The 18,231-nt window shown below is 43.9% G+C and overlaps 1 protein-coding gene across 1 annotated transcript in view; it reads left to right on the top strand.

The window, feature by feature from the left end:
- Positions 1-17,925, top strand: part of ARSB (arylsulfatase B) — a 90,611-nt gene extending 72,686 nt beyond the window's left edge. Inside the window, exons 7-8 of the mRNA XM_063128777.1 lie at positions 16,044-16,169; positions 17,233-17,925. Coding sequence (XP_062984847.1) covers positions 16,044-16,169; positions 17,233-17,498 — 392 coding nt within the window. The 3' untranslated portion in view covers positions 17,499-17,925. The remainder of the gene's footprint in view (positions 1-16,043; positions 16,170-17,232) is intronic.
- The last annotated feature ends 306 nt before the right edge of the window (positions 17,926-18,231 follow it).

Genomic DNA, 18,231 nt, shown 5'->3' with positions numbered 1-18,231 from the left:
ACCCAGTCAAGGCCAGGTCCCCCCCCCCCAAAAAAAAACTTTGCATTACAACAGCTCCAAACTAAATATTATTGCTGAGAAAATTCTTTTTCCCCATGCCCCCAGCTACTGTGAGGATTGCAGCTAAATTCAGAGGGAATAGATGATGTAATCAGTTGCAGATGATGTCATCCTATGTTTTGCCAAAATATCACCTTGCCTAAAACACCAAAAGATGATGTGGAGATGGAGAGGGCTGATAACAAGAAGAGACTATTTCCGATATATGTGAGACTGAGGCCATGAAGTTGTGCTTTAGGCATACTCATACGAGTAATCTAAAGTGTTACAACTTGTGGCACATAATATCAGCATCCCTGCTAATCAAAAAGTGTTGGCACTGTTTCTGCATGAGCTTTGGCTTCGCTGCACCATAGCAGAATGCATGCTTGATAGGATCAATGTCAGCATTGTGACTAGAATGAGCCTGTACTGGTGGCTATCTGCTCCTGTGGATTGGACTCATTATATTTTTCTGAGCAGAGTCCATATGCTGGCAGAAATGATAGCAGCATGGGCTTTCCCAGGCTGCAGGATTTCTGTTCAAAATGGTCTTCTTTCTCCCAATTCCAGAGACTAAATCCCAAAGTTTCTGGAAAGAAAAGACATCAATAGGCAAATGCTGTTGCAATCTCAAAGCCAATTCAAAAATGCAACTGAGTAGGTGATACAGTCCTAGCCATAAGGGCTATACCACCTCTGAATGCACGCAAGCAGCCACATGTTAAAATCTTCCTGCACTCAGAAACCTAATATCTTAGGGCAAAGGCAAGGATAGAAGTTTGCTGGTAAATTTTGATATGACACTTCTTTTAGATAAGTGATCCCCCAAGTCATCCACCTGTGGGACTGCAATCTCTGAAGTGGTACAGTCCCACAAGAGAACTGTATTACATCAGAAATAACATGTTTGAATAGATTCTTGGTCTACTCAAGTTTTTAAAACTTCTTTTAAGAAGTGCATTAGACATATGAGAAGGGGGAATAAAGGATGAATATTCCATCCTTTTGTACAGATGTAACTGGAACAGAAAAACCATTGTTGGCAGAGCACTGCTGAAATCTTGAACTAATGAGTGGAAACATTCTGGAAGCAATTATTTTACAAGCACAGCTTTTTTTAAAAAAAAACCTTTCCTTTTAGTTTTTAAATGTTTCAGCAGAACTGTGTTTCTGTTGAGGATAACTGTGACAGCAAACACATCTTAGAGCCCAGATGGTCATGGGACCATGAGTTTTAAAGCATTCTTTTTGGGAAATACACCTTGAGTCACCAATATTTGGGAAGAGTGTATGATACAATGGAGATTATATGATGCTGTTTGGACTGCTTAAATTTGCATTTATTTATTTTTTAAAAAAATCTGTTATAGTCTTTTGGCTACTTTAAAGACAGACATAAAACTATGATGCAAGCAGTGGAAGGCTAGTTTTCCCAAGAGGAAAAGCAAGAGAGTTGATTTATTCAGTAGATTCCAGAGGGAGCACCATTTTCTTGCCCTTCCTCCAACCTCTGACTCTGTGTAATTTAAAATGTAAGCAGGGAAGTGGTATCACTAGACATTTAGTATGAATATGCCTAAGACAGAACCTCATGGCCTGAGTCCCACATATATGAGAAATCAGCTCTCTTTATATCAGCCCTCCCACCAGCTTCAGTTGCCTAAACAGGTTCTGCTTTAGGTTCTTTCAGCAAGGTCAGCATAAGTTGTTTTGCCACCTGAGGTGGAATAGCAAATGGCACTCACACCCCTTCCAAAATCAAGGTGCCTAGTTAGTACCCAAGGGCCTTGCTAGACCTACCTTGCAATCCGGCGGTGAGGAGGGGCCAGGCCACGCTAGAAGTAGTGCAGCCTGTTGGCCCCGTCTACACGTGAGATGCGACGGGGCCTAGGAAAGCCCCATCACGTCCGCCATTTTGTTTAAACTTAAAGGGGCCGTGTGCGCAGGAGCGCACCACTGGGACAGGTAAGGGGTTTATTTTTTTACAAAAATAGCCCCCCCATCCCCTTCTGATGATCTCGCACCACAATGACCTACCCTGGCCTCCGATCCCCCCCTCTCCTCCCCATGTCCCCACCTGCCGTTTCCTGCTGTCGCCGCAGCCATCGTCGATGTCCCCAGCTGCAGTTTCCCGCTGCCGCTGATGTCCCCAGCCACTGTTTGCCGATGATGATGTCCCCAGCCGGCATTTCCTGCTGTCGTCATATAGGCCGGGGGACATGATGACAGCAGGAAATGCCAGCTGGGGACATCGTTGTTGGCAGCGGGAAACAGCGGCTGGGGACATCGGTAGCGGCAGAAACAGCAGCTGGGGACATCGGCGGTGGCGGCGACAGCGGGAAACGGCAGGTGGAGACATGTGGGAGGGGGGATCGGAGGCCAGGGGAGGTTGTGGGGGGGGGAGATCGGTGGAAGGGGATGGGGCGGGAGCGCTGCGGCCCGCCCGCCGCTTTTCCCTGCTACTGGCATGTAAGTGTGGTAGCTGGGAAAAGCGGCGGGACGGTCCACACGCCCGCGGTCTCGGCCTCAGCCCGACCAGAGGCCAAGACCGTGGAAAGAACTGTGCTAGTAGAGGTTTTGGTTAGCACGGTGCCAGGGCGGCATGAGCCCTGGCTGAGGCCAGGATCCCCTGTATGTCGTTTGGACGCACAGGGCCTCGCACGGGCCTCGCACCGTGCTAACCTCTGGTCTAGCAAGGCCCCAAGGCTCACCAAGTTATTTTTCCACCTTAGACAGAACATTCCACATGCATTTCTTCCTGGGAGTAAAAAAAATAAATACAACAGCAAATAAATCTTCAAATAACTAACAATTTGCTGTCCTTTTATGTTATCCAAAATTGCTTTACATAATGACAGGGCTGTCCCTAAAGTGAGAACTGTTGCAGCCAGAAGTGGAACCTTTATATGAATTGCCACAAAGCTATGTAATGATTTCCCCCAGAGACAAATAGTGAATTTGTGAAGTGCTAAGTCAAAGTCGATGCTAAAGCTTGTCTTAAGAATAGCAACTGTGTCATGTTTCAAACTTTGGACTTGCTTAGCTGCTAGATTGTAGTGCAACTGTATTACTCAAGTAATACACAAAGGTAAAGTTTAAAACTTTACTGAATAAAGGAATAAAAGGAGAAAATAGCGGTTGGGTAGCAAAAGGTACTGGAAAACTGAGATGCTACAAATCATAGAAGAGAATAAAATTTAAACATGGAATACATCTCTGACGTAGCTAAAAAAAAGAGCAATAACAGAAAGGAGAAAATATTTGCATTTATTAAGAGTGCCAGCAGACTCGATAAGAGAAGCAAATGGACATAGCATGAGAGTCATAGTGAATTGTGTCAAAGCGAATGGTGAGATGCAGTTAAAGACTCAAAAGGATTAGCTTGCCAGTTCTAATTCTCATTTTGCTGCTTTTTTTTTTTTAAGGTTCATAGTCATGGCAAATATAAAAAGCACTGAGCTGCATAGACAGAGGGCATGTCTAGACCAGGGTAGGGAGGGAGAGGATCTCACGATATTCTGCTTGTGAGATCCTCCCCTTTGTCCACATGCGAGCGCAACATCCTGGGAGGAAGGTGGGATGTCGCGCCCGCCATTTTCTTTTCCTTTTTTTTTAACAGAAGATGAGCAAAAAAGATTGCTCTCACTCCCCCGCCAGCCCCGATGGGCACGGAGCGCCTGAAGAGCTCCGTGCCCTGCACCTGTTTCCCGCCTCGTGTTTGCGAAATGAAGCCGGGACAGGCACCCACACACCTCCCGCAGTCTCAGGATGATCCCGAGACCATGGGAAGAATCAAGCTAAAAGTGGTCCCACTTATCCCAGGGAAATGGAGGGATCATCCCTCCTTGCTCCCGTGATCCCCTGTGCATCATGTTGACGCACAGGGATGATCCCAGGATGAGCCCCGGGATAAATACTGATCTAGACATGTTGTCAGTGTCCTCCTTAAACCACAACATAGGTCTCTTTCTACATAATCCCAATCCCAGTGTTCCTTCTCTATCTATATGAAGTATACAGCTCAAATTATCAAGGTTTTGGTGACCCAACCCCAAAAGCTGAGCCATGCAATAAAGATTACATAGAGAATAAGTTTCCTTCTAGCAAATTGCATTTATTTATTTATCAAGGCCTATAGCTCAGCAGTAGAGCAACTGCTTTGCATGCAGAAGTTCCCAGGTACAATCCCAGGCATCACCAGGTAGGGTTGGGAAAGATTCTTGTCTGAAACCCTGGAATGCTGCTGCCAGTCAGTGTAGGTCTGCCTTAGAATAAGGCAGTTGCAAATGTTTAAATGAAGTGTGTTCCTGTGATGGCTGATAATGCAGTCCCATTAGTGTTGAAACAAGCACTTGGTATGGTGCATCATGGAAGGGAAAGGCTGAATACTTCTAATGGATGGTTTCCCTTGCATGGAAGTTATAGCATTGGGGGAAAGGTGCAATGAGAGAGATCCTCTGTAAAACATTTATCTTTTTATATGTTAATGAGCTGCCTTTCAGAAAAAATATTCCACTCCAAGCTGGTTGTTCCTCTCCTTTCCTCTATGTACGTGCAAGGCTTTTTGTTTACATTATCTGGGCCTTAAATGAGTACCATATTTGAATGTTTCTAATTATCCAATGAAACAATGTATTTAATTTTTTCTTTACCCTGTACATACCACCTGGTATTGGTTATATTTCCATATGCAAAGGAACAAAATGTATACTTCTAAGCTTTAAAAAGAAATCTGGGGTGGTAAGGAAATAACATAGTCCATATCCGAAAGTGTGTTTTAGGCATGTCCTCCATAAAGGTCTGTAGCACTGTTCAAAGTAATATATCTTCTTATTCTTCAGGCCCAAAGTGCCTTTTCTTTCATATAGATTATAACAAATGTAAACGGTTGTATCTTATTCACTATGCTCAAAATCTGCATAAGGAATTTGGGGCTTCCCAACCTCAGGCATCTAAAGCAGCAAAATGCCTTTGCATATTTCATGGATAGACCCATGTCTATATTTATTTATTTATGGAGCCCTTTGTGGTGTCTTAGGAGCTTCTTATGAACTCCTGCCAATTTGCTTTAGCCCTGCTTCCAGTACAAGAGGACAGGTCCCTGCCTCAAAAAGCATACAATCGAAAGCTTGGCTGAGGGTAAACAACAGCGGAAGGGAGGGAAAGGAAGGCAGAGGGAAACAGGAAGGCAGTATGTGGTTTTTTCAGATCCACATACATAAGCTTAGTTACAGGCTGGGTCAATTGCTACTTCTTTGTCACACACACACACACCATACACTCTGGCCCCAAGCTTTCTCTTTCTTCTCTTCCTAGATCCCTATACATGTATAATTCATGGTCTGGCTCTCCTGCTGCAAACTCTCTTGTATTTCTAAATATATAGATAGACTACTTGAATTCATTTTAAAAACCTCTCTTAAAAAGAAAGCACTGATACACTGATAATTTTTAGTATTACTGATGTATCTGAGTGGGAGCATCACTCTGTCTCATCATGCTCGGTCTCTCTCTCTCTGTCTGCATGAAGAAAAGGAGGAGGAAGAGGACTGTAAGTTGGTCCTCCTACTGGTACAACTTTGTGTGTGTGAAGAGAGAAGAACCTCCCAAAGCCCAGCATTGGGACCAACCCACTATGGAGTAAGCACCGTTTTTTGCTTTGTTGGTCCCTGGTCAACCGATGGTTGGCCACTGTGTGAACAGAGTGCTGGACTAGATGAGCCCTCGATCTGGTCCAGCATCAGGGCTCTTCTTATGTTCTTATGTTAAGGTGGAAGAAGGAGCAGTGGTAGCTTGGGGAGTGGCAAGGCATCCTCATCTCCCTTGGGGTCCTGCTAGTCTTCAGGCAGCTCCCCAAGTTGAGAGTAGCTGCTTCTACTGCCTCCAGAAAAAGCTCGGACCTGCCATGGCAAATTCAGCAGCAGCAGTAGAGGATGCAGAAAAGAAAAGGAAAAGGCCATGGGGGCCTCATGATTTCCACAGGTGACATGTAGCCAGCCCTGGTTTAAAGCTAGTTAATCAACCTAACAGGTTTTGTAGTCTGGGTTGATGTGTAAACAAGGGATGGTCTATTAACATATTTCTTTTCAAAATAATCTCATACAACCTTTGCCAGCATGGGATAGCTCACCAGTTTCTTAAATATGGAGGCAAGCAGAAGGAACAAAGTTGTACGCATGTAACTGTGTCCAGGCACAAATCCCCCAAACATTCCCACTGTAAGCAACCAAAGGTGGTTCTAAGAAATGCCTCTGTGATGAGTGACTCAGATGTTGTGCAGGTGGCTCAGGTGTTGTGTCTTGTCTGGGCCAATTCCACAGGCATGGCTGCTGAGCAGACCACAAGAAGAACAGATGTTGCTGGTGAATAACCCTGTTTTGTCAGTCAGAATATATTGCCAGTCACAATCATGTAATAATCTTCCGCACTACTGTTAGCAAAGATTTTCATTTTTGCTTGTGGTCAGTGAAGGGTGGCAAGCAAAAAAGGTTGCCTGTGGAAACTAAGCTCATGTGACAAGCCTTTTGGAATAAGTGATTGGACATGGCTCGGCTTCCAAATGAAGTATTTCATTTGCATGGTTTCGGTCTCCTCCGCAGTTTCTTTCCAGGCCCCAAATTGTACTGCCTGCGTCTTGGCACAGAAGACCACAAGTACACTGGAATAGAGAATGCCTCAACTTTTGTGGCTGGGTTTTCACTAAATACTGTATTACACCAAAGCTATGTACTCTCTGATCACTTGCCATAAAGGGGGAAAAAACCTTCTCGGCACAGTTCTCTCTCATCATCTTAATCACAGACTAAAGAATGAATGTATTTGGTTCATTTTCCTGGGCTTTTTTTAATACATATACTGCCTATTTATATCTCATCTCTTTATGGTTCTGCCAATGATGCTTATTACTGCAGCTTTAATTGAAGGAGTGAGTGAATAAGCATAAGAAATATAAATAACAGGCCCTCGATTAAAATGTTGCTCCTGTGTTACCCATCCAGTTGCAATCACTGTTACATTTTTAAACCTCTTCTGAAAACTATTCTTTCATCTGCAATGTACAGTGCAGTCTCATACATGTCTACTCAGAAATAAGTCCCAGTGACTTTTAATGGGACTTACTCCCAGGTATATGTGCATAGGATTGTAGCCCCAATCTTTTAATTATTTAAGATTGGTATGCACAATTGAAAAACTAGTTAGTTAGTTAGTTATACATACAGTGGGTTGTATAAATTTAAACACACAGTCAGGGCTGGCCTGATTGGAACCTGTTGAGGGCCCACACTCCAGCAGTGACAAAAGCCTGCTAGAGTTACTTCTCCTCTTCATTTATTTTATTTATTATTGCATTTATATTCTGCCTTTTATCCTCCAAGGAACCCAGGCAGTGTGTACAAAATCCTTCTCTCCATTTTATCCTCACAACAGCAACCCTGTGAGGTGGGTTGGGCTGAGAGTGTGTGACTGGCCCAAAGTAACACAGTGGGTTTTCATGGCTGAGTGGGGACTAGATCCCAGATCTCCCAGTCCAACACTTTAGCCACTACACCACATTGGCTCTTCATTGCAACCTCCTTGTTCACCTGTCTCTCACTCTGGACCAGACCATGGTGGTGAGGAGGAGCAGTAGATGCCACTGCCTACATGCTCCTTGTCTCTCTGCCAGTCAAGCAAACAAGTGCTAGTGATGATAAAGAGGATGACAAGCAGTAGCATCTGGTGACTCACTGTGAGGAGGGCCCATGGAGGGTGTTTTGCTGAGCAACCTTCCAAAACCTAGCGTTGGCACTGCATACAATGGATCGGCCTGAAGTTCTGGCCGCCTGCGAAGTGTAAGCAGAGTAACCTGATAAAGGCAAAACCCTGTGCCACATAATCCTAATGATATAAATTTCAAGTGCCAGGGAGTCAGCAGAGGAAGTGAAGGATGGGGATGGGAGTTTGGTGGGGGACATAATAGAGGTTTATTCAATTAAGCATGATGGGAGGGGGGGTGGAGAGAAAGAACTGTTTCTTTCTCTCTTCCCCATAATATTCAAGCTTGGCAGTAGGTTCAGAACAGACAAAGGGAAGTAGTTCTAACACAGCCCAGCATTGGAACTCACTGTTACACTGAGAATGTGGTGATGATCATGGGCTTAAATGACTTTAAAAGGGGGGTTAAACAAATTCATTGATAATTTGCCATAACAAGTGGCAACTGCAACACAGTGCTACAGTATATCCCCACCCTGTAAGAGGAATCTTTCTGAGGGAACTGTTCTTAAGCTCTTATGGGAGAAGAAAGGTTAAGAAATATAGTTACCTATATTTAGATTTTGTTACAATTAGGGGTGAATGGGTAGGCCAGAGGGTTTATAATTTTAATTCAGTTGTTTCTCGATAACCTAGCTTGAAACTCTCATTTTTATTTCTTTTTTTCTCTGCCCTGTACCTCCACACAAAAACATATTGGCTGTCATGAAACTTCTTAAAAATAAATTATGGCTATAGTATATTGTCTGTGAGGTTTGCTTTTGTAAATTGAAAATCAAAAAAGTTTGAATCAATTTGGAACAAGTCATATGGAATGTACACAAAATGATGAAAGATTTGGATTTTCCGGCCCAGATAATAAATACCATGTGCAGTACTTTACCTCCCGATTTTCTAAGTCAGCTTGTGTCTGGCAATCTTTTCCTTTCATTCTTGTCCCATGTTGAAAGAGGAGCAGCAAAACTGGTAAAAGTATAATGAAATTTACAGAGATCAAGGAAAAACGTAAACCAGCATAATTTACCCTGGAAGTTTAAAGTGGGCTGGACTGGCTTATTTTACAGTTATAAACAGTGTGGGAAAGTGCCTGTTCTAAGAGAGCATATCAAATCTCATGGAAATGTTTAATCACCACCAGTACTTCTCAAAAAGGAGCTTTTCTTCATAAATGACTTCACTCACCACCTAATAAAACACTGCATGTATAGTTAAGGGTACAGATGAATTACCTATTGTCAGAAAGTAGGAGGGAACTTCAACCCATCCTGTGTTAGCCTTAGGCAAAGCATCATCTTATTTATTTATTTATTGCATTTTTATACCGCCCAATAGCCGAAGCTCCCTGTCTTCAACTCTGTTATTCCAATATGGAGTGATAGTGATAATGATGACCTACCTTACATAGCTGTTGTAAGGGCTACTGAGATAATATACATGAAGTGTTTTGAGCAACCTGAAGTGCTAAATAATTGCTAGGGTTAAGTTATATCATTTAATGCAGCCTTGTATTTAAGCATTTGCCTGGTCGTCATAGGTTACAAAGAATTACAAGCAGGCAAATAAGCAGGCTGATGGAGGAGGGACCAAGCATTCTGTCTCTCTTCCGCATCCAGCATGGAAACTAAGTGGGCTGCAAGAGGAAGGAAGAAATGCTCTGGACTGTTGCAGGAGAAATGGAGTGTTCTGTCCCTCCTCTCCAGCGCACAATAGGCTGGTAAAGTTTTTGTCTGTTTTGTTTGCAAGCTAGTAACGACACAGCCCTTTCCTTGATGTAATATCATTTTCTGCGGAGTCATTTTTATTTAATTTGGATATTTATTTTCTACTGGTTTCTCTCTTATAGTTTGGCTTGTTTGTTGGGATTTTATTTACTACTGCTTTTGCATATTTTAGTATTTAGTTAGTTTTACATTTCTTGTGTAAGCTGCCTTAGTACTAGAAAAGTGGGATAGAAATATTCCTATTATTGTTGTTGTTGTTGTTATTATTTTCTTTGTGAGACTGGAAAGGATAGGGTTACTAAGAATTTTATAAACTGTGGCTTGTGTGTGCAGTTTTCTAGGAGATTCATAGGATTGTGGTTAGCCCAGGTTGCATCCATTTTATTAATCTGGAGGCTTTGAAACACATGTTCATTATAATATTTACATTATTGGCAGGGCCAGATTAAAGGCTGAACCATGTTCTCAGACCTCACACATCGCTGATGATCGGACTTGTTTTCTCTTCTGCCAGAGTGCAGGCAAAGAAGCATAAACCTGTGTACACAAGCCTTCCTAACACCTTCTACCCCAGTCTAAGGAAGGGTCATTGCCTGCAGTTCTTCATCGTGGTCTCTATGCATCACACATATGGGCTTTGCGCCTGCGCAGAGACCAGACCGGAATCTCCAATAGCTTAGGGAAACGCTTTTGGGCGGGAACCCCTCCCCCACGCTACCGCGCATGTCCACGGGGTTCCCGCCCTTCCCTCAGTTCTTCGTCGTCCGCCATCGTGCTTAGACGTAGAAACCGTGTTCTCTCCAGCTTGTTGCTACTTACCGTTTTTACTTCGCTTTTGACTTCTCTTCTACACTTTTTCTCTTTCTTGTCTTACCTAAAATATATATATATATATATATATATATATATATATATATATTGTTGTTATTCCTACTCTTTTTCCAGCGATCACTGATCGCCTTCGGCGCCTGAGGCGCATGGCCGTAAGGGCCCCCTTCAGAAAGTGCGTGAAATGTGGCGCTAAATTGCCACCTAAGGACGGTCACTCGCTGTGTGTGTTGTGTTTGGGCGAGGCGCATAAAGTCCAACAGTGCCACCATTGTATGGCGTTTACCAAACAAACACGGAAAAACAGATCAGATAGACTGCGGTCTATACTGTGGGAAAAGGCTCTGCGGGCAACTGAACCTACGCCTCATAAGCGTAAGGAACAACACTCCTCGAGGGCAATGGAAAAATCCCTTAGCCCAGAAATTCAATCGGTTGTGGTTGGTGAGGAGTTGATGGCGGATAACAGGGCCATACCCCTGACGCCAGGCCGATCCCTAGCGGTTTCCGCAGCCAAGAAGATTTCGAAAAAGGCTCGGACCCCTAAATCGGCGGAACAGCTTAAGAAAAAGAAGAAAAAGAGGAAGGACGCTGAAAAATGCTCCACCTCGAGGGTCGAGACCCTATCTTCGATACCCGCTGAGCCTACCAGGTCGGCGCCGACCTCGGTATCGACGCAATTGCCGCTACCAGCACCCTTACCGACTGCGAGGAGTTCCATGTCGGAGGGTGAAATTCGGGACTCCACATCGGTTGTGTCCATACCACCGGCTCACATACCGCGTACGATTGAATTGGAAGAGTCGACTGGACTTGCTCCACATCGACGGCACCGTTCTCCTGGCCCGGATTTTGATCGACGGCACCGATCTCCTGGTCCGGATTTTGATCGACGGCACCGATCTCCTGGTCCGGATTTTGATCGAGTATCTCAATACTCTGAACACCAACGTGACTACCCTTATGATTGGGAGTATTATCGGCCCCAGGACTATTACCCATCTAACCACAGACGATATGAACATTTTGCAGTTCTGATTGCAACAGACAACACCACTGTTGTCTGTTACATAAACAGGCAGGGGGGAACGAGGTCATACCCCTTAACCCGCTCTGCACTCAGGATTTGGAATTGGTGCATAAAGAGACAGACTTACCTGACTGCGATCCACGTAGCAGGGAAGGAGAACATCGTAGCGGACTCCCTAAGCAGGTCCTTCCATGTCGACCACGAATGGGAACTCGATACCAAAGTAAGAAACGACCTCTTTCGGTATTGGGGCGATCCGGTTGTCGATGTCTTTGCCACTGCAGAAAACGCAGTTTGTACCAACTTCTGCAGCAGAGCAGGAAGCGGAAGGAACTCGCTAGGAGACGCTTTCGCGAGAACGTGGACAGGGGGACTGCTATACATTTTCCCACCGTTCCCACTACTGACAAAAGTCGTGGCCAAGATAAGAACAGACGGCACAAACTGTATTCTGATCGCGCCGTGGTGGCCTCGACAACCATGGTTCCCTCATGCTCTTCGACTGTCGAGAAGGGATTACATCGAGCTACCATCGATACCGAACCTTCTGTCTCGACACCAAGGCAGAGTTCAACACCCAGACCTCTCGACACTCAAGATGACGGCATGGAGAATACTACCATAACCTCCGGTATCGAACAATTGACGGTACAGAGTATTTTGACTGCATCGAGAAAACCCTCGACAAGGAAATCATATGCGGCTAAGTGGCAGAGGTTTTCTAAATTTGCAGTGCAAATGAATCACATCGCTGAGGCTTGTCCCATGTCTGTGATTCTAGAATACCTACTCTCACTGTTCCAAGGAGGCTTAGGACTTTCGTCCATCAGAGTCCATTTGGCTGCCATCACTGCTTTTCATGAAGGTGTAGAAGGGTTCTCGCCTTTCACCCATCCTACATCCAAGGAATTTTTAAAGGGTTTGAAAAACACCATACCGACTACTAGAAACATCGTACCATCGTGGAGCTTGTCGGTGGTGCTCCATGCTTTGATAAGGAAACCTTTTGAGCCCATGGCTACAACGGACTTAAGATTCTTGACTCTCAAGACTGTGTTTCTGGTAGCCATAACTTCAGCAAGGCGTGCAAGTGAGCTTAGAGCTCTAAGAATTGATGCGCCGTATACAATTTTCCATAATGACAAGGTTGTGTTGCGAACAGACCCATCTTTTTTACCCAAGGTCGTGACACCCTTTCACTTGGCTCAGGACATTATTTTGCCAGCCTTCTTTCCAAACCCTACAACGTCTGCAGACACTGCTCTCCACATGCTGGACGTTAGAAGAGCTCTTTCTTTCTATAGAGCTAGAACTGAAGGATTTAGAAAATCCAAACAACTATTCGTATGCTATGGTGAGCCTTATAAGGGACTCCCAGTGTCATGCCAGCGATTGTCACGCTGGATAGTAGAGACAATTAAGCTTGCCTACTCTATCTCTAAACTAGAGATACATCGACCTGTGACAGCTCATTCAACCAGAGCAATGTCAACGTCGGTGGCTTTCAGCAGGGGTGTTCCACTTCAGGACGTTTGCAGGGCTGCGACTTGGTCCACCCCTTCTACATTTGTCAAGCATTACAGCTTAGACACTCGATCCAGGCATGACTGTTCATTTGGAAGGGCGGTGCTCTCGGAAGTGTTGAAATAATACACCAACCCACCTCCAAGGTATGTGAGCTTGATACTCGCCCATATGTGTGATGCATAGAGACCACGATGAAGAAATGCAGGTTGCTTACCTGTAACTGTAGTTCTTCGAGTGGTCATCTATGCATTCACACAACCCACCCACCATCCCCTCTTGGTGGTGTGATATTCAATAATGACATGATGACTGTAGATTTATTTTATCTTATTTATTGATTTACACTCATGTTTATGGGGGCACGATGTCGGACTCCTGTAAACTGAGGGAAGGGCGGGAACCCCGTGGACATGCGCGGTAGCGTGGGGGAGGGGTTCCCGCCCAAAAGCGTTTCCCTAAGCTATTGGAGATTCCGGTCTGGTCTCTGCGCAGGCGCAAAGCCCATATGTGTGAATGCATAGATGACCACTCGAAGAACTACAGTTACAGGTAAGCAACCTGCATTTCTCATGTATGCACACACCTCTCACCTTATGCAAACAGCCATTTTCTAAATGAGGTTTTAGGCCTCCAGCATAGCAGTAGTTCCTCCTTTGTCAACCTGGTGCCCCCAGATGTTTTGGACTACAGCTCCCATCAGCCCTAGCCAGCATGGTCAATGGTTAAGGATGATGGGAGTTGCACTCCAAAACATTATGGAGGGCATCAGATTGAGGAAGTCTGAACAAGTTGTTTAAACTTTTTAAATGCAGGTAATTTCCATTTCCAGGTCAGATTTGCCTGCTCTCCCCATGTGGGGCTCCCCACTGCATGGTTGGTTCCCCTCCCTGTGACCTGGACAGGGCTGGGTGAGTGTAGCAGCACCGAAAAAATCCAGTCTAATTGGCAAGTCCTGCTGTTGACACCTGCCCTAGAGGCATTGTGGATCAATTAAATTGTGGGTGCCAGCCAAGGCCACCTGGCCTCCAGCATGAGGCTAAGATATGCAAAGAGGACTGCCATTGGGTCTGAGTGGCTGCAGCCACCATTTTGTGTCAGAAGCAGGGTCAAAGGCTCAGGCCATCAGCATCTGCCCAATAGTGGTGATGACTGACACCAGGCCTGACAGTGGCCTTGGGCAAGTGATGTGATGATACGAGGTCAGTCAAAAGGCAGATCAGGGAAAAGGAATTCAACCTATGCCAGATGGGGTTACACTTCCCTGAAGAGTCAGACTCACAGTTTAGCTGTGGTCTTGGAGTCGGCCCTGAACCTAGATGTGGTGGCCAGGAGTGCATTTGCACAGTTACATTTGTTCCTAGAGATGACTGACCTGGCCACGGTCACACACACCTTACTTAACATCCCGTTTAGACTAATGTAATGCGCTGTATGTGGGGCTGCCTTCAAAAACTGTTCTGAAAATTCAACTAGACCAGAATGCTACGGTCAGACTGTTGAATGGGGCCAGTTATTGTATAGTTCATATGTTTCTGGGCATAATTCAAAATCCTGGTTATGACCTAAAAGGCTTTTGGGATCAGGCTACCTGAAAGACCTCTTTCTCCCATATGAGCCTGCCCAGGTCTTATCTGGTAGATAGACCCTTCTTTTGCGACTGCTACCTTTAGAGGCATGTTTGGTGGTGACCCAAGAGAGGGCTTTTTGGTGGCTGCTCCCAGGCTGTGAAGGCCTAAGGGAGGCTAAGCTTATTCACTCCCTGTTGGCCTTCAACCAACAGGCAAAGACCACTTTATTCATGAAGGCCTTTGGCTTGTAAGTGGGTCTGTTGAATTGGGTGGGTTTTATATTGTTTTTCTTTTGGGGGGGTAATTATTATGTTTTTAATTGTGCCTATAAGCTGCCTTGAGCACCATTTTTAATATAAAGTCAGGGTACAAATCAAATAAAGAAACAATATCCAGGCCCCATTCAGAAGACACCTTAAACCATGGCTTTAACCACGGTGGATAAAGTAAAAGGCCTTATTCACTGTGGTTAAAACCGTGGTTTAAGGTGTCTTCTGAACATGGCCTAGCTTTCTGGCTTAACCACCATGGTTAAAGCCATGGTTTAAGGTGTTTTCTAAACGGGCCCACAATCAAATAAAGAAATAATAGATAGTCACACAATATCAGAGGTCTCAATTTGGCAGGATCCTATTTCTACAGCATCCTGAGCATAAGGGTTAGTTATGACCCAGTCCATATCATTGGTTTTCATTCTTTCATCATTTTGTTTAAAAGCTCTAATATGTGATGCGCCATGCTACAACTTTGCCTGAACACGAAGCTACCCATGTCTTTTGTTACACACCAGTTAAGACCATCTGGAATGAACTTCTCCACACTTCTACCCACTTATTCTGATTCACACATGAAGCAAGTCTGATGAATGGATTGTGACACAAAATCCTACCTAAACTGGATCTGGATTTGGAATCAATTGTTAGCATATTGGAAGCATCCAAAATCTTCATGTTTGTGTAATAATATGGTAGAATTGGCCTCTGTATTAATAAGGAATCAGAGCCCAAGCATACACACAAATGGCCCCTAAAGAATAAACTCACTCCTCCCTGCTTTGCAAGTGGCAGTCATATATCCTATCAAGTCAAATGCTGGTTCGACCATTATTCTCACCAAACCCCAGTGTTTCAGGCAATGCTGCCCAGGACCCAACTTTTTATTTTATTATTTTAAGCTTCTCACATCCATTTAAATATTCATAACTTGCTTCTTCTTTTTAAAGCTGAAATGTTTTAAAAACAGTAGCAACACTGCTCTGGAAAGTATGGGGAAAGGTATATTTGTTATTTCCTAGGATGGGGCCTGCAAACATACAGAACTGCTCCCCAACCCCCAGAGCTTGGAGAAATGAGTGTGTTTGTATGGGATGTGGTCTTCCAAATTGGCCCCAGAACTTTGCAAATGTTTTTTTCTGCCTTTCTCCTGGTGGTTTTATAACCATAGTCTAGGTATTTGTTACAATATGCATAACAGATTCCCAATACTAGATATTGGCTGCCAGCTAGTTGTATTCTAAATAGAAACAGTATGACTGCACAATGGATATAACTCTGGTCTTCCATTCCAATTTAGGTGCATATAGCAACCACAGGGCTTCACTGCAGAGTAATTATTTTTCATGGGCAGATTCCATTTTCAATACCTCCATACATGCTGCAATTCGACATGGGAGATGGAAACTACTCACGGGCAATCCAGGTAATTTTATTTGCTTGTTTCCTCCCTGTGGGTGGGGCAGAATTTTGTTTGGTTCACATTTTGATAAGAACATACCAAATTCGTACTTCCTGAATCAGCTTTCCTGTAATAAGTTACACAACATACTGGGAAAGATGTTACCATCCACTTAATTTCTGATGGTGGCAGCACTCTAAGAAGGACCTCAGTGGAAGAGCTGACCTCTTGTGATGGTTGATGCAGGAGAAGGTGGACTTTGAGGTACTAAACTAAGGATGAACAAACCTATTTCGCTTTCTGTAACATTCACATTCTTCTCAACCACAAGTTTGTTCTGCCTTGTTTCTTCATAAGTGTGTGTGTGTGTGTGTGTGTGTGTTTTAAAGTCCACAAAAAATCTTATGCATTTTGGTATGCAATTTCCCTGATTATGTGCATTTTGCAAGTATTGTTCCCTAATATTTGCCTTTTTGTACACAATTTCCGCTACTGCATGCATTTTGTATGCATTTTTTTTATTGGAGAAATGCATTGTAATATGCAGAGTAGTGTGGGAAATGAAAGAGAATTGCATTTCCATTTCATGAATTTGTTTGGGAAATGCTAATTACTTTGGTTCATATTAAACTGTGAATTACACGCATTTCACCCCCTTCCTTTTCTTCCATCTTTAATGGTACAGTTTGTCCCTGTCTTGTCACTTACAGTTCCTCTGCTGATCTTTATGTGTGTGTTCTGAAAAATGTGTAAAAAGCAATTCAGGAATAAATGAGACGCAGTAAGAGAGTGGAAAAAGCAAAGCAAAAACCAATGAACTGAAGCCAAGCATTTCTGTTGCAGACAAACCTTCATACATTTTATATCAGGAATTCTTCTTATTCATATTAATGTCTAATTTTTCTTCAAATTGCCTAGTATTATCTTGTTCAGTTGGCAGGTCTCAATAGAAAACCAAATTCCAGGTGGCAAGTTCAATTCCAATTCTCTAAAATTAAACAAGCCAGATCTGTGAACATGCTGGAAACAAATCATGAGGCTAATGCCGCCCCAACTAACCTTTGATCCGCTCTGTTCCTGTTTAAAGGCTGCAGTCACTGGTTTCCACCACCATCTTTATTCAACGAATCGAAGGCTCTGTCATCTGACCCACCCACAAAGAAACTTTGGCTCTATGACATTGAGGCTGATGCTGAGGAAAGAAATGACTTGTCAGAACAGTATCCTGGCATTGTGGAAAAGCTTCTCAGACGTCTCCAGCGCTACTACAAGAACTCTGTCCCCGTGTTCTATCCTGATGATGATCCACGATGTGACCCAGCAGGGACTGGAGCTTGGGGGCCTTGGATGTAGAAAACCACACAGCAGCCTGAGGAATATATCCAAAGTGCAGCTGCATAGCCAATTGCCATGTTACATTTTTGTATGTTGAATGTATATGTCCTCATAGACAAGTATACTAAAATGTTCCATGGGAATTAGCCTGTCGACTAGCCTTCTCCAACCTGGCACTCTCCAGATGTGTTGAGCTACAGCTCCCACAATCCCAGTAATGTGCGTTGTAGTCCAACACATCTGGGAAAGTTTGGAGAAGGATGCTGTAGACTCAGGGATACAGACAGCTACTTCTGACCTCATCCATTTTACCTCCCTAGCTTCTCCTTCAGTACTGTGGATTCAGCTTTGACTTAAAAGTTGTTGGGGGTGTGGGGAATCCAGTTTTACTTTTAATTGTGCTTGAAGTTCTGTTCAAATCATAAATATGCCATTTGGATGTTAATTTTTGTCTATGACATGTCTTCGAAGCAGAGGTTAAAATGATGCTGCCTTCCCAAAATTGCTGCCCAGCTGGGAAACATTATTTCAGTTGGAGAGCTCTGAGTCATGGGGCTGGGGGTGGGGCAGAGCCTTCTAAATTCTTTCACATTTGAAGTCAGATGCTTGATTTTATACTTGCCAGCAGCCGGCTTTTGTTGAATGCTGACTAGTTGTAAAGAACAGGAGAAAGAAGTGAATTGTTTGATTCTCTTGGCACTCTCATTTCTCACATTCACCTTGTCAGTCTCTCTATTAGAAGCATTCCAAA

This window comes from Elgaria multicarinata, chromosome 6 (genome assembly GCF_023053635.1).
Source record: "Elgaria multicarinata webbii isolate HBS135686 ecotype San Diego chromosome 6, rElgMul1.1.pri, whole genome shotgun sequence".
Classification (NCBI taxonomy): Eukaryota; Metazoa; Chordata; class Lepidosauria; order Squamata; family Anguidae; genus Elgaria; species Elgaria multicarinata.
This window is presented reverse-complemented; position numbering and strand designations above follow the sequence as displayed.